Raw genomic sequence first — 15,687 nt, 5'->3', positions numbered from 1 at the left:
AGACATAAATCTTTTATTCTGAAAAATTCGCATGCCTCGATCTCATATTCTGAAAGGTTAACGAATTTAATCTCAAATATCGAAATGTCATCGAATTGAGACCCATATTCTGAAATCTCCCACTTCTTTGAATCGTTTATTTTTATTTTTATGACTTGATGATTAGTCCTCGTCTTGGTTGTTTAGTAATTAGTTGTTGCTTATGTTTTATTTAAGTTGTTGTCATGCTTTATTCACAAGCTTAGCTTAATGAAGTGCTTATTTAATACTCTATCTGTTTCCAAATAATATGCACTTTGGGTTCGACACGGATTTTAATGCAAAATTGGTAAAGTAAAAGAGGTAGAGAGAAAAAGTAATTAAAGTATAGCTAGTGGAGAATGGATCTCATCTCATTAGAGAGAAGAATTATTAAAATTAGAAAGTGCATGTTCTTGTAGAACAGACTAAAATAATTTAATCACAATTTATTCTAAGTTGTTCGATAATGCTTCATGTTTCAGTTACCTATATAAAAATATTACTCCTAGTATAAGTTTCTTCCTGTCGGATAAGTTTGGTGAGCCAACATTTGTTCAGGTCGATTGCTCTATACGTTACCTTGAGGGTTCTTGTTTTCCTCATCTAAAGATCTTGATGTTGATGATGCGTTAAACTCAAGGTTCTACCAGTTATAGGTAGAATGTGTTGCTTTATTAGCTATATCTTTTTGTTCCTTTGGAACTCATACAAAAACTATTTATTTTCCTCTCTAATTTTATTATATCTGAGTCATTGGACACTCTCACAATGTTAAAAGCATGATTGGACATCTCACCATATTTATCTATTCGTGTACTCCTTAATTCTAGTACGGTCTTGCCAATGCAGATGATGCTAATCCAATCTAATCCATGCTAGTAGCTATTTGATTCTCTCCTTGTTTAGTATGAGATTATTTTTTATGCTAAAATCATACTTACAAATTGGTTTAAGTGAATCCTTGGTCTCCATTTGAATTGCCCTAATGAGAAAGAAAATTTTCTTCTCTTTCTTTTAGGAATCACTGCTCCTTTTCTTTAAATTTCCCGCCGCCCTAGGTAACTTAACTCTGGTATGCGATTGAGACACAGTGCATTGATATTCCCTTCCAACGACTAGATTTGACTCTCTTTTTTTTTGCATGAATTTTTGGTTTTACCCTTGTATGTTGGGATTTTCTTTGACTGCAGCTCCGATGATGTTAATATCATTAATGAAGAGTTGAAGACAATATGTTGACTCTTATGAGCCTTTGCTGCAATATTTTATTTCTAAAATTGTTAAGGTTTATGATCTTAAAACCAATTAAATTGTCTTAGACTACTATTCTTGAAGGATTGTATATTGATTTTAGAACTTCTGCTAATTTTTTTGTAAAATAATGTTGATGTGTCATCTTTAACCTTTTGCTCAATCCTAACGCCTGTGCTTTATTTTTGCAATTCAGAATACAAGTTTAGCATTATGATATCTCTCGATGGCTTGGCTCTGTTTGTCCTCTCCGTGGGTTAGGTACCTAGTGTTTTCTTTAAAGATTATGAACCTAAGGGAATTTTTGTTAAGTAGGTCTTTGGAATATTGTTATGTCTCCTTTGACCTTTTATATTAATAACTATTCGTCTGTACCCTGTCGGAATCTAGCCTTCGTTTGTTGTTTGTACCTGAAATGGGTTACTCTGTGATATAAAAAAAACAGATTAGATGCATGTCTTATGTGTGTTTAAGTTTGTAGCTTGTGTGATAACTGACTAAAGTTAATATGGCATGCATATATATCTGCTGGTGGCATAACACAAGACATGCATATTTGTTATGCTTTGGACTATCTAGTCTATATATTTTGTTTCAGTATATGATTCTTTTGTACTGTGAACCACCCCACGATAAGCTATGTGGGAAATATGGTACAGAGCACAATAAGGGACCTCTTTGTTGCTAAGTGATATGCAAATCGATACTTGTACATGTGATTTTCGCGATTAGCTTTTCAAGAACAAATGATCAGAATTGCCAATGCATTGGCTTATTGTCTTCCTATTATCTTGTAGTCTTTTGTCCTTAGAATTTGCATTTGTGAAATCAAAGATAATACTGGAAGAAATAAAAAGGATCAAGTATTATTAGGTTGGGGAAAGTGTAATGTTGTCATTTCTATTAATATTAATTTGGTGGACTCAATACAATTTTCTTGTACGAACGAATGTGACATAAACATCACTTTCAGAGCATGTGATGCAAAAGTATAATTGTGTCCCTCTGTTTCAAATAAGAATTTCAAGGACGGAATTTCTTATTTTTCAAAACAATTAATTTCTTTTGAAAAAATGACATATTACTTACTATAATTGTAAATGAAAATTATTTTCACGACTGGCATTTAAAACTCTAAACCCAAGCCTAAACATAGATACAAATTAAATAATAAAAGAAATCTTAACTAAAAATAAAAACAATGTCACTTCATCTTCTTCACTCATATGTTCATTTCTTCTGCAATGTACTTTTACCAGAGCCTACATCTTAAACTTGTTTCCTCTTTTGTAATTGTAATGAAGTAAATATAGATATGTTAATATCAATTCTCGAAATAAACTACAAATCCCATACTTACATGAAATGTTTTTAAAGTTTATGCATAAACAATTGCTTCCAACGCCACAACTCACGGTATATATAATTCCTGCAATTACATAAAGAATGATAGTTACTCAAATCTATTAAATAATACTTATATAAGCTTGTAGAACAAAATTTCATTGAAAAATAAAACCAAAGAATAAAGTTTATCAAAAATTTTAGTGACAAATCTAGAAAATAGAAATAAATAGAAATAGAAAATAACATAATGACTGCCTCGGATTTATAGGTACCACATGTCATGTATTTATAGTCAAATATAGAATGAAGACCTTATTTATTAACTTTTCACTTGTCCCATTTATTTATAATAAAATTAAAAATAGGGGTTAAGATGGTAAAATAAATTTTAAAAAATTTACTAAACGTTATTATATACATTAAATACAAATAAGATAGTTGACTGTTCCAATTTAAATATTTTCGGTTAATAACGTATATCATTATTACATAGAGAATGGTTTAATTTTATTTTATATTATTCTTCAATAGACTTTAATTTCTTTTTAAGTTTTTAACTTAAAAAAATTTAAATGACACATTCATCATTTATGCTCTTAATTGACTACTTACATAATAATTGTAAATATTTAAATTTATCCCAAAATTCATAAAAATTCAGAATAAGACCAAAACTCACCTTTTATATATGCATAGATAGATTATAGGCTGTGTGTTGATGTTGACACCCTAGCATCACTCTTTAATATTTATGGAATAATATAATTGTAGCCATCCATGTAAAGAAATGCATTCCTTATTGTTCATGGAAATACTACTTAATATAATTGCAATGGTCACCGTAAAGAAACGCATTACAAATTTACGGCAGGATAGCATTAGTACATGTAGGGGGTGTTCGGTTTGCAAGATTGTATCCGGGATTAAGTTTGTAATGTGTTTGGTTCATGAGATTTAACCCCACAACTCAATCCTAGGTGAATAATCATGGAATAATTAGTCATAGCTAACCTCCTAAGACTAAAATAATCCCACAACTCAATCTTAGATTGCATCTTGGTATTATTTTATCTTGGAAATCGAATACCACCTTAATGGTTGTTTGGTTTGTTAGACAAATTAATCATGAGATGTAGTTTATGATTAAGTTATGAGATTATTTTAGTTGGGAGGGGTGATTATGATTAATTACAACATGATTATCCACCTAGATTGATGATTTGTGAGATTTAATCTTATGAACGTAACTAAACACAATATATATATTTAATTCCGGGATATAATATTGCAAATCGAATAACCCCTTAATGTTTTCGAGTGGTAAATATGTAATGTTTCGGAAGACAAACTTATTAGCGGATAATTTGCATCAGAACTGGGAAACATAGTTTGTGTAGTAGTACTATGTTTTCCAGTTCTACTGCATATAACTATATCGCGATGCATAAGCATAAATTCGCGTTTGTATGAATTAGGAGATCAAGTAGTTATGCAACTATGCAATTAAGAACATTTTACTGTGACTACTTTATTGAACTTTCTTATAGCAAAATCTTAATGTTGCCTGAAATGTTTTACTTTCCAATTCCATTGTAGTTAAATTGTACTATTATTCATTTTTTTTATCGTTCGACATATAGTCAAATCATTTTCCGTTAATAATAAAACTCAGTACATTTAATATTTTCCCAGTCTTGTTTTTTCTTCAACTATCTACTTATTAATTTTATCTTCTATTTTATTCTCTATTCAAATTTCTTAGTCTTTATGTCCAAAAATGTCTTATTTATAGTGGGATAAAATGCCTTATTTATAGTGGGATGGAGATTATTAATTTTATCTTCTATTTTATTCTCTATTCAAATTTCTTAGTCTTTATGTCCAAAAATGTCTTATTTATAGTGGGATAAAATGCCTTATTTATAGTGGGATGGAGAGATTGCTAATTATTTGTCGTTTTATTAAGTGCATACTAAAGAAGTTGACATTTAAATATTACTACTACAACTTTATTAATTGTGATTATTTTTTATTCTATTTTATCTGCGCTAAACTTATCTTATTGGACGTGCACTGCTGTACTTTCTTTCCACAAGTGTGCCCCTAGCTAAGTTCACTTTCGCACGTTGTAACCAAGATAAACATGTTAACAACCACACACCAAAAAAACTTGACTTCTATATATACATACCTGCGACTTCCTTGTTGTGATCCATCATCTCTTCATCAAATTAAACATCATGCTTCAGAGCAAAGACCACACATGGTGGAGAGCCATTCCGAGGAAACTTTTCCGATCATCGCCATCGCGTCGCCATCCCAACAACACAAATAACGGCAACTTCAGCCAAGAACTCAACAGCAGCCCACAAGAAGTGAATGCCGGTTCAGATTTTCTGTCCAAGGAAGACATGGCAGCCATTGCAATACAATCATGCTTTAGGGGTCATCTTGTATACATATATACATGCTTTATTCATCATTCTTCCCTTGCATAATATCTTCTCTTTCAGTGAATCATAAACACATTTTGATGTAAATGTACCTGTCTGTATGCATAGGCAAGACGAGCTTATAAGGCCCTACGGAGCTTGGTGAAGCTGCAGGCTCTTGTACGAGGGGTTTTAGCTAGAAGACAGGCTCGGATAGCTCTGGATTGCATGCATGCACTGGCTCGCCTTCAGATCACGGTTCGAGCTCGGCAGCTGCTGCTGAACACTTAGTACACATCAAAGGAGCTATATGTAAAGCAAGAAACATCGCAGCAATTGTGACAAGCAAGAATCAGCAATTTACAATACATGTATATTTTCATTTTTTTCTTTTCCTGAAGAATAAATCCACATCTCTTACAATCAAGACTAGAGTTTATGGACAGGACAATGGTTACACAACTTGTACAAATCATTAACAGAGTATACCAAGGACTATATACTGATCATTAGAAGAAAAAGATCAGGAATGTTAGAAGAGAATGGACAGAGCCAATTATATTGTATCTGTACAGTGATAGCACAACTAAATGAGCTGAATTCCTTTTTAATTCATCGAATTGAGTAATGTTATTAGGTGTACTGGCTCCAGCTGTTGGCACACTTGCATAGTTCACAGATCTCAGTTCGGAAGCATCTGAATCATCCTCGTCATAACCTGCATTTGACCAGAATTTGGTAGCATGGTAAGCTCCGCACTAGGCAAGTACTATAATTAGTTAATTCCTTCAAGCAAAACTTACAGTTGAACTTTTTCCAACCAAGGACAAGTCTTTCCCGGTCAAACACAAAGCGGTAGCCAGTCATGAAATTTTCTGCCCAAAGAATTCATCATTGTAGAAAGAGGAGGATCATAATCTCAGATAAGGAAGAAAGCAGAGAAAAAAATAAGGATTGTGATGACGATCAGAAAACTTACGTCCAATTATATTCAGCTCCTGACTCTTGACAATAGCCAGACAATAAGCAAATTCGTGCTGCAAAAATGATCATGATATCATGCGAGTAACAGAGGAAAATGGGTGTCCGACAATAAGAGTAAAAGAAACTAGATTAACTTAAACTACCAGTGTGGAAATAACTATTATAGGATCATGGACAACCAGCAGGCCTCCTCCATCCATAGTCAGGCTTATAGCAGGAATCAAACTGGTAGATGCATTGGGGCTATCTCATCAAAAGAATGGAGAAAAAGTCAAGATCATTTCTGGAAGGAATATGTGAAATAGGCAGAATTTTGGTTCTGACCTCATAGTATAACAATACTCAAAAGGGAGTCTGTCATCAGGTGGACGTGGTAGATCCCGTACTTGCAAATGAAACTGCAGAGGATTGGAAGATATAAGAATGTGCAGGATCAGATAGGTTATGCCATCTGTATTTGGCAGCTTACACTGTCTGAGAGCATTGTATAGTAAGGGTCAGCAAGATAGGTGAAGGAGGTGCCAGAGTCAAAAAGTGCCGAGAACTCGGAGTTAAGGACAGTAGTCCCTACACGAACTTGAGTCACATCAACATTATAGGTTGGGCTGCAGCAGCATCCCATTAGAAAAAAGAGAATGTATTATACACTACCAAGAAACAAGCTGGTCAACACAATACAATATAGAAAAAAGCACACACTCACTGGAACAAGTTCATATTAAATGGGGCCTCTTCCTGGTCAAGGCTACCTTTATCTCCAAAGTTGATCCTACCTGTCCCATCTCGCCCAAAACACATAGAAAAAGAGTTTGCTATATAACCCTTCCTGAACAAGGTACTAGGAACTGATACTTTGTCAAGACCAAGCCCAAACAGACCATTTGGAGCTGCAATATCTAAGAAAGAACCGGTTTGCACCTGTCCACAGCTGTCCACTCCAAGTAACAAAATATGACATCATTTCTCATAATCATACAGATGCAGCAAGAGGTAAAAATTGTATTGTTCCTCAATATTGAAAAAATAGGTCATAAAGTAAACAAGGGAATTTTCAGAGTAAGTGCATGAGCAATAAGCAGAGCTTCTATTACTAACCCAAATGTTACATATGCCTCGATAAACTCCTGATATTCGTCGAAGGACTGTAAATGCAGGATGTCCTCCAATAGAATTCCTGAAGTTGATGTTTCAGATGAGACATATGACACATGGTAAGGGCAGTGGATTGAAGTTCCATTGCAACTATTGTGAAAACTGCATAGATCACTGTTGCAAGTCACATTTTTGCTTGTAGATGACTCGAGTGGATCATATATGCTAAGCTCAAAGTCCTGCCATGCCAATGGAAACTAGTTAATATTGTTACTACAATAACAAACAGGACTAACTAAGATCAACACAACACGATCTGAGGAAAAAGTAGGTTGATACAGAAGTTTAGCCAAGTGACAAAAACACATTGTCGAAGCAGAGTTTTGTGGTAGGAATACACAGAATGTGTCATAATATTGAATAGATTGCATTCCAGAAATATTCAAGTGAAAAGAAAATGTAATCTCCAGGCTATTCGCAACACGATGGTTTCAATCATTAGTCAAGCTGATGGAAATGGACAAAACCAAAGGAAAAGCTAGCAGGTCTAAATCAAAAAACAGAATCCATAAATTGGTTGGTCACTCTGTTTGCTGATATTTTGCAGTGTATAAGCAATATCGCACTCCATCTTAAGTAAGGGTTACAGATTTAGATGGAAAATGTTTAACTTTGCAGAAAATCAAACGCTTAAGGAAACATACAGAGCTATAAGGCGAATCATCAACTGATGCACATTCTGTACAGTGACATGGAACCCAGAACAAATCACTCCCTGTATCAAGCGCCACCAGAAACTTCATCCCTGGAGTGCCCACCGTCACCGTCGTGTAGTGCAAACTACATCAATCTCCACATACAAATCTATTAACAAATCGCACAGTAAAAACCAAAGCAAATAGAAAAACTAGTTCCACATAAATTATTTTGTTTTCCTAAGTCCATATCCAGATAATGAAGCAAGTGAATTGAGATTTTAACAAACAAAAATCACGAATCCTAAAATTGAACGATACACGCATGTGTAATTTAGGTTTCCAATTCCAATGCTTCGAAATATCAGCTTTGATTTTAACAGTTGTCTTACAATCCTAAGGAGCTGATTCGGAAAGTGGCATTCCCGTCTGAGAATGTGAGTTCATCGGCGGAATTCGACAACAATCGGCGACGAATCGCAGTGTCATGGCTCACCAGAAGCGCGTAGTACTCAACGGTGCCCTCTTGCGGCCAATTTTCGAGTGGGAAGGCGGTGCCGCTCCGGGTGGACCACTGCTTGACCTGATCGGAGAAGCGATGATGCATTTCCATGGTTAAAATTCGAGCAGAGGATAGCGAAAGCATCCACAGTATGAAGATGAAGCGCAGAGAAATAAAGTGGTAACACATTTTTGGGGAAGAAATTGGTTGGAGAGAATCGCAGATGGTGAAAGTGGCGGAGCTCATAAATTCGTTTCCGAGAAGGAGATCACTCCCGCCATTTCTCATCCCTCTCTGTGACTTATAACAACTTTCGAAAAGGAAACGCGATTTTGCAATATCTTTCAAGAAAAAGTATAGATACTCGTGATTTATTCGTTTATTATTCGAACATTTTGAATTTCAATTCAAACTATTTAATTTTTCTATAACTATTAAGAAATGTATATTATATATTACTCCCTTCGTCCAATTAAGTTGAGTCAAAATTCTTGAATACGAAAATTAAGAAATTATGTTGAAAAATAACGAGAGTACAATATGAGATGGAATAAAATTTGAGTAATTAGATGTTTTGTGGTTTTTTTTTTCTGTCAAAAAATGAATGACTCAATTTAGGGAACATCCCGAAAAAAAATACAACTCAACTTAGTTAGGACTTAAGACCGAAGGACTATTACTATTGAGGGATATTAGTTCCTAAAATCACCAACTTTGAACAAATTCTTGTATTTTTCGTGAATTTTAAAATTTGTTTCACATTTTATATTGCATTGTTATTTTCCAACTGAACCAATAACATAAGATATTTTTATTTTTGCAGTCAGAAGGAGATGTCGAGTAGTTCGAGCGGAATTGAAACCTCATCTCCCAATAGCTCTACATAGGGCTGTCAAAATGGATATCGGGAATTGAATACCTGATATCCGAACCCTAAATATCGGGTAATTGGATATCCAATACCCGATTTTTCAGGTTTCAGGATCGGGTTCGGGTATAGGATTTTTGGATTATCGGGTAACCCGATATCCAATCGGATATACCCAAATTACCCGTTTTTTTTAATTTCTTTAGAATTTAATAAATTATGTATCTATTTTATTATTTAAAAAATTAAATGTACTTCCGAAATCCTTCACTCTTAAGTCCGTTAAAGTATGAATTGTGAAGTCCCAAAATCCTTCACTCGTAAGTAAACTTCAATTCCCAAGATCGAGGACATTTCCAAATGCTATATTCCATGAATTGTTAAACGTCACGAGTCGAGAAGATGTCGATTGACCTATGATCAACATGCACCCCGACATTCTTTAAGTGATGATAAACAACCAAATTTTGTACAACCAAAATAAGGTTATATTAATAATTTAATTTATTAATTATGTATTAAAATAATAAATGTAGTAAGTGGACAAGTTAAAAGACTTATTAGCCTTTAACCTCATTTTTTATTTTTATATTTAAATTTCTTTTTTATTGTTTTTAAATTTTGAATTAAAGTATGCACTCATTATATTTATGGTTCCAAAAAGGTAAAAAAAACCATACATAAATCATAAATATATGACCATAATATTAAGAACTTTCCATGTACTATATATATACATGGATATTTTAATTAAATGCATAAATAAACCTATTTTTTCCAAATAAATTAGTTTTTGATTGTACAATATTTGGTCACATAGATTTGTTGTTCTTTGGAGATATGGCTCATTCAATGCATGATGGAATATATTGGTGTGTATTCTAAATTACTCCCTCCGTCCCGAATAGAAGTCCCGTTTTTCCATTTTAGTATGTCCGTGAATAGGAGTCCCGGTTCACTTTTACCATAAATGGTAATAGGGTCTCACCTTCCATTAACTCATTCCTCTCACAATTCATTCTAAACTAATATATACAAGTGGGATCTCTATTCCATTAACTTTCTTCCACTCACTTTTCTTAATATTTTTTAAAACCCGTGCCGCCAAGAAATGAGACTCCTAATACCGGACGGAGGGAGTATTTGATTTTGTGAAGGAAGTTATTGGGATGTGTGTATATAGTCCATTTGTCCATCATTTAAAGTGTCATTTTGGCTTGTTGGATTGTCCACGATTTATAGAACGTTACTTTATTCCACTTTTAGTATGCTAATCTCACATTCTACTAACTTTTTATACTCACAATCTATTATTAAACTAATAATAAAAACGTGTCTCACATTCCCCCCACTTTCTTCCTTTACTTTTTTTCACAAAGTCAAATAATTTCTTTAAACCCGTGTCAAAGTCAAAAAAGACTCTTTAAATGATGGACGGATGAAGTATCAATGTATGATAATTTAAATAAAATGAGTTAGTGAAATGTAAATTACTACTTATTAAATGACACTCTTATCTTATCGTTCTTTGGAGCGGATCACTTCAACAATACTAGTTCTATTTTTGTAATGGATCTCACATTTCATTCACATTTTATTATAAAAATAATATATAAAAAGTAGGATTAATTTTTTTCACCTACTTATCAATATAATTCTTAAATCCATGTAAAGTCAAACGGGTCAATTAATAGGGAAAGGAAGTAGTATCTTTCTTTTGAAAAATTAAGCAGTGCAATTTAAGTTGTGTGTATGGGCAGGAATAAAGCTCCAAAAGCGAAGTCATTGAACTACTTATGGGTGTTTGGTTGGCAAGACTAAATCTCATAATTAAATATGCAATCCCTCCGTCCATGAATAGGAGTCTTGTTTTTCCATTTTGGTCCGTCCATGAATAGGAGTCCCAGTTCATAATTACCATAAATGGTAAAGAGACCCCATATTCCACCAACTCATTCCACTCATAATATCATTTAAAACTAATATATACAAGTGAGACCCTTATTCCACTAACTTTCTTCCACCCACTTTTCTTAACATTTCTTAAAACCCGTGCCGGATAGAAATGAGACTCCTATTCGTGGACGAGGGGAGTATCATGTTTGGTTCATAAGATTGACCCCTTCAACTTAATCATAGATGTATAGTCTCATGATAATTAGTCATAATCTTCCCCCTCAAACTAAAATAATCCAACAACTTAATCCTAGATGGATAGTCTCCTGATTATTAGTCATGACAACCGAACGCCGCAATAGTATACTTGCTCAATACATTCCCCCCCATTTCTACAATTGATTTTTGTTAGGGTTTCAGCAAATCACTGCGACAAGATGCAGCCCCAATCCGGCACCGATCTTCCTCCCTTCAATCCCGTTTCCACTGTCCTGATTACTCTTATTCTTTTCTTAATCCTGCACAGTATGGATGTTCTTTGTCAGGTTGGGAATATAATTTTTGCTGCTGATTTTAGTGTCTCCTTCTTATGAGCTTTACTTTTTCATAGTCATTCTATTTGGGAAGACAATGTGATTTCAAATTTCTACTACTTTATTTCCTGCTGCATAAGTTCAAAGTGGTTTCAGCTGCTACCACTCTTTAATCTAGTTCAACATTTACCCTTACAAAGCGGATACTATTCTTTTTTCTGTTTATTCCTTCAACTCATATTTGCAATTTGTGTTGCTTACAAGCCGGATGCTAAAAATATACCCACTTGACACGGTTACTAGATGTGATGTAAGTTCTGAGAATTAAGTGCATTTCTTGATCAATTTTATTGGCATATTCTTTTTATCCAGGTATTGGAATCACATATCTTTGCCTTTTGGGCCAAAACCAATGTTGATCCTGAGCCAAGACAGATTAGGCTTAAGTCAAATTCTGGATACAGTGACATCAGCAAGCATCCAGGTTGATTAAGGGATTTTCCATATCTTATCATTTCTACTGTTGCCCCATTTTTGCTCGCCATGCTAGCAATAGCGGTCAACTCTCAATATCATACTCTTAGTTAGCTCTATTATGGATCATGATGTGACTCCATCGTACACTGCGTTAGTACTAATATGATGCTCTACTTTCATTTTTAGTACTATTTTCAGAACTTGTATGTGATATCTTTATTTATGTTATATGTTGATGTCAGCCTGTATGATTATTCATTTTTCCCAATTTGATAATGCTGTAACTCTATCTTCATTTCGTATGAGCAGTCGAAGGAGATAGGTTCAGGCAGTACTCCATCAGACGTAGTTAAGGGAACTGACCAATTAGAAAAGAAGAAAGGATTTATTGATTGGAGGAACTTGATAAAGCCAATGAATGAGGAGAAGGATCACTGGGTTAGATATCTCTTAAATTATTTATTGATTTTTTATGCTTGTGACATATGGTTTTATTATACTATATGACATATAGGTCCCAGATGAAGCAGTAGTCAAATGCAAAGCTTGTGCAGCAGATTTCAATGCTTTTAAACGGAAGGTTTGCTTTAAGTTTACTAGTTGCATATGTCTAATAGTCACTGCCATTTAGCAAGGTGTGTCGGATAACTGATTTATTATTGCAGTTTTTGGTTTTCGTAGTCATAACCAAAGAAGGATACAAGAAAGCATTGGAATTAATATCTGTTAGTCGGGACTCTTGGAAAATGTTCAATGGTAGTTCATCAAACATGTGTTATAGTTCATGTGCCTCTTTTCAATTTCAAAACAAGTCAAATGATTCCATATTTTATCTATGACTGAGAATTATTTGCTATCTTGAAGAAAAATGCACTAATTTTTCCCTAAAATGAGATGTTCTGCTCCACTCTTGATAATTTCTCAGTTTCTAGGCTTAAGAAACTATATGTGGCGTAACCTTAAATGGCACCAATATGATATGTATAGTTTCCAAGGAATTTGCATCCTTACACCCTGATTTCTGACAATTGTTTTTGGAATAACTTCTCAAACATTGATTTCCTATTACCATTTGCTTGCTATTGTTATCTGCATGCATACTGTTGGCAATTGAAACTAAAAAAGTAAAAACTGTCCCACATCGGTGTCAAGAGAAAACTGAAACTAGTATATAAGTCTCATGAGCCCCTCCGCCTATCACCAATTAGTTTTAGGATGGAACCCATGGATTTTTATCATGGTATTAGAGCGGGTCACTGATTGTGGGCTAAAATTAACTGACCCAAGTATATCTCGGTGTCAAGAGCAAGAGAAAACTGAAACTAGTTTGAGGGAGGGTGTTGGCAATTGAAACTAAAAAAATAAAAACTGTCCCCTCCTCCTATCACCAATTGGTTTTAGGATGGAACCCATAGGTTTTTATCACATACATACAAATAGTGCTTTTTCTCACCCTTGTACTCGGGTTATGTTAATTAATCTCATCAGCATCAGTGCCGAAACTGTGGGGATATTTTCTGTGACAAGTGCACACAAGGGAGGATTGCCCTCACTGCAAATGAAAATGCTCAACCAGTTCGAGTTTGTGATCGATGCATGGTATGTCCCATTTTTACCAACCTTTATTTTCATTGAACTGTTTCCGAACAAATAGAATATAGATGTTTTTTTTTTCATTTGAGTAGTGACTAGTGAGTTGTCATTGCTTATGATGTAGTTCAGCAGCCAAGGGCGGACACACAAATTTATTTCAATAGGGGCTATATATTGTAAATTTGGAGTTTGAAAATTTTGAGAGAATTATTATTATATGTTTTGTGAGTTGATAGGGGCCTTTTGCACATAATCTACACAAAATACTTAAAAAATATATTGATAGGGGCTTAAGCCCCTTTACTACTATGAGGTGTATCCGTCTATGATAGCTGCAATGTGTTATTATCTCTTCACTAGAGAAATGGGTATAGTTCATAGTTATATCCTGGCCAAACTAGTATGCATGTAACATGAATACGCACCTGATGAATATACATGACAAAATTCTTTGGTGCATTATTCATCATGGTTGACTAACTGATACAATAACATGTCTTGGGATTTTACATGTAGCATTACCATCATTACTTCCTGTTAGATGTTCGTATCTTTTTAGCATTATCATGTCTGAATATTTTCACTGCATCCCATTGTGGTTTTATCAGTAATGTTGGAGTTGGACGATGAGGTTTTCTCTAATTTTCCCATATTTTTGGACTCCTTTCATGCAACATCAACCATGTCTGGTACTGAAAACAAAATGATTAGAGACTCCTATACCTGATGCTAGTAGTTATCACTCAGGAAAAGAGGCCTGAACGTCATGATTCTGTAGCTTGCATATATGGCTGTGGTTTCTGTTAATAACCTAGTGGGATCATGTTTGCACATTCTAGTATGCCCTCTCCCTACCTTTCTGTCAACAATTGCAATTTTGTGATGTCCTGCTTTGTTGCTGAATCAAATCTAAGTTCCTAACAAGACTGGCATATTTCTGCAGATAGAAAACTGCATGCTATATATATCTTTTCATGTAGTTGATGTGCTCTCTTTTTGTTTGCAGGCAGAGGTAGTTCAAAGACTCAGCAATAAGGTAGCGGTAGCGCCTGGTCGAGCTACTGGATGCAGAGCCATGAAGATCTTGCTTGAAAACTTCAGGTAATGCACATAAATATTGAGCTTCATTTGCCTGCTTATAAGTATTTTTTAAGTTACTTAAAGACATGTGATTAAATTGGACGATATAGACACATGATTGGCAATGCTCATTCACAGTTACACAAATTTGGGTTCTGTTGTGGATTCTTCGTTGAAATAGTTATTTACGTTGCTGCTAATTTATTCTATATAATCATAGTCTTGTTTTGTTTTACTTTTGGAAACAAAAACACCTTGGTAGAGATGGTCAAAAATGCGCAAGCTTCATGTGTTTTTTGCTTCTTGAGCATGTGACTGTTGATGTATAGCTCGTAAATTGACTGCAGCGCCGCTCTATCTTGATGTGTAGGATCAGTATTAGACCAGTAATCCGAAAATTTATGATTGCCTCTTTCAAGTATTGCTCGTAGGATACGATAAGATTTCTGATTTGCCATCTGGTTAATGTTCTGTTGCAGGAGATGGAGAATGCAAACTGAAATATTTGCTTATTATAAGTCTGTATTTGCTTATTATAAGTCTGTTTTGTAAGCACAATTATACTTTTGTAGGAGCGAAACATGAAGCCCCTAGCAGGATGCGAGAAGTTGAAGTCCACTTGCAGGTTCAGGTTCCAGCATCTGGTTCTGAAACCATAGAATGCAATGTTTGCCAACACCCATTCCTTGTCAGCGCTCATTGATGGAAGCATTAAGCGCTGCTGCTATAGCCTATACTAGTCGTAGACGAGATAAAAAAAATTAATCCTTGAAATTCATTTGTGTAATGTGAAGTATATAGTAACATGTATACAGAATAATGGCTTGAATCATACACCAATTTGCAATCAGTTCGAAATTATTGCAAATGCTTGTATGGTTATCAATGGTGGTTATGAAATATTGTTTCATCTCAA

The 15,687-nt window shown here is 34.4% G+C and overlaps 3 protein-coding genes and 1 long non-coding RNA gene across 4 annotated transcripts; 3 read left to right on the top strand and 1 right to left on the bottom strand.

Annotated features, from left to right (window-relative positions):
- Window positions 1–645: 645 nt before the first annotated feature.
- LOC148931192 (uncharacterized) lies at window positions 646–1,657 on the top strand. Its single transcript, XR_016136143.1, has 2 exons — window positions 646–1,079; window positions 1,469–1,657. It is a non-coding gene; the product is annotated as an uncharacterized LOC148931192 (long non-coding RNA).
- Window positions 1,658–4,846: 3,189 nt separating this feature from the next.
- On the top strand, window positions 4,847–5,432 carry IQD20 (IQ-domain 20). Its single transcript, XM_048118252.2, has 2 exons — window positions 4,847–5,072; window positions 5,181–5,432. The coding sequence occupies exons 1-2, from the start codon at window positions 4,860–4,862 to the stop codon at window positions 5,340–5,342; spliced, it is 375 nt and encodes a 124-aa protein (XP_047974209.1). The 5' UTR covers window positions 4,847–4,859; the 3' UTR covers window positions 5,343–5,432.
- LOC125216515 (Eukaryotic aspartyl protease family protein) lies at window positions 5,411–8,583 on the bottom strand. The gene is made up of 10 exons (XM_048118251.2): window positions 8,215–8,583; window positions 7,832–7,967; window positions 7,131–7,366; window positions 6,739–6,963; window positions 6,505–6,640; window positions 6,360–6,433; window positions 6,179–6,278; window positions 6,031–6,088; window positions 5,855–5,926; window positions 5,411–5,769 (listed from the first exon to the last, which is right to left on the bottom strand). Exons 1-10 carry the CDS (start codon window positions 8,568–8,570, stop codon window positions 5,561–5,563), a joined length of 1,602 nt encoding a protein of 533 aa, XP_047974208.1. The 5' UTR covers window positions 8,571–8,583; the 3' UTR covers window positions 5,411–5,560.
- A 2,882-nt stretch (window positions 8,584–11,465) lies between these two features.
- On the top strand, window positions 11,466–15,687 carry LOC125209054 (protein FREE1-like). The gene is made up of 7 exons (XM_048108642.2): window positions 11,466–11,633; window positions 11,994–12,105; window positions 12,408–12,536; window positions 12,613–12,678; window positions 13,587–13,697; window positions 14,698–14,792; window positions 15,344–15,687. The coding sequence occupies exons 1-7, from the start codon at window positions 11,620–11,622 to the stop codon at window positions 15,354–15,356; spliced, it is 540 nt and encodes a 179-aa protein (XP_047964599.1). The 5' UTR covers window positions 11,466–11,619; the 3' UTR covers window positions 15,357–15,687.

The sequence above is a fragment of the Salvia hispanica genome, chromosome 3 (genome assembly GCF_029641045.1).
Source record: "Salvia hispanica isolate PSC_SH4W2 chromosome 3, Shi_PSC_v1, whole genome shotgun sequence".
In the NCBI taxonomy this organism is placed as follows: Eukaryota; Viridiplantae; Streptophyta; class Magnoliopsida; order Lamiales; family Lamiaceae; genus Salvia; species Salvia hispanica.
The sequence above is the reverse complement of the archived record's forward strand: the minus strand, read 5'-3'. Positions and strand labels throughout refer to the sequence as shown.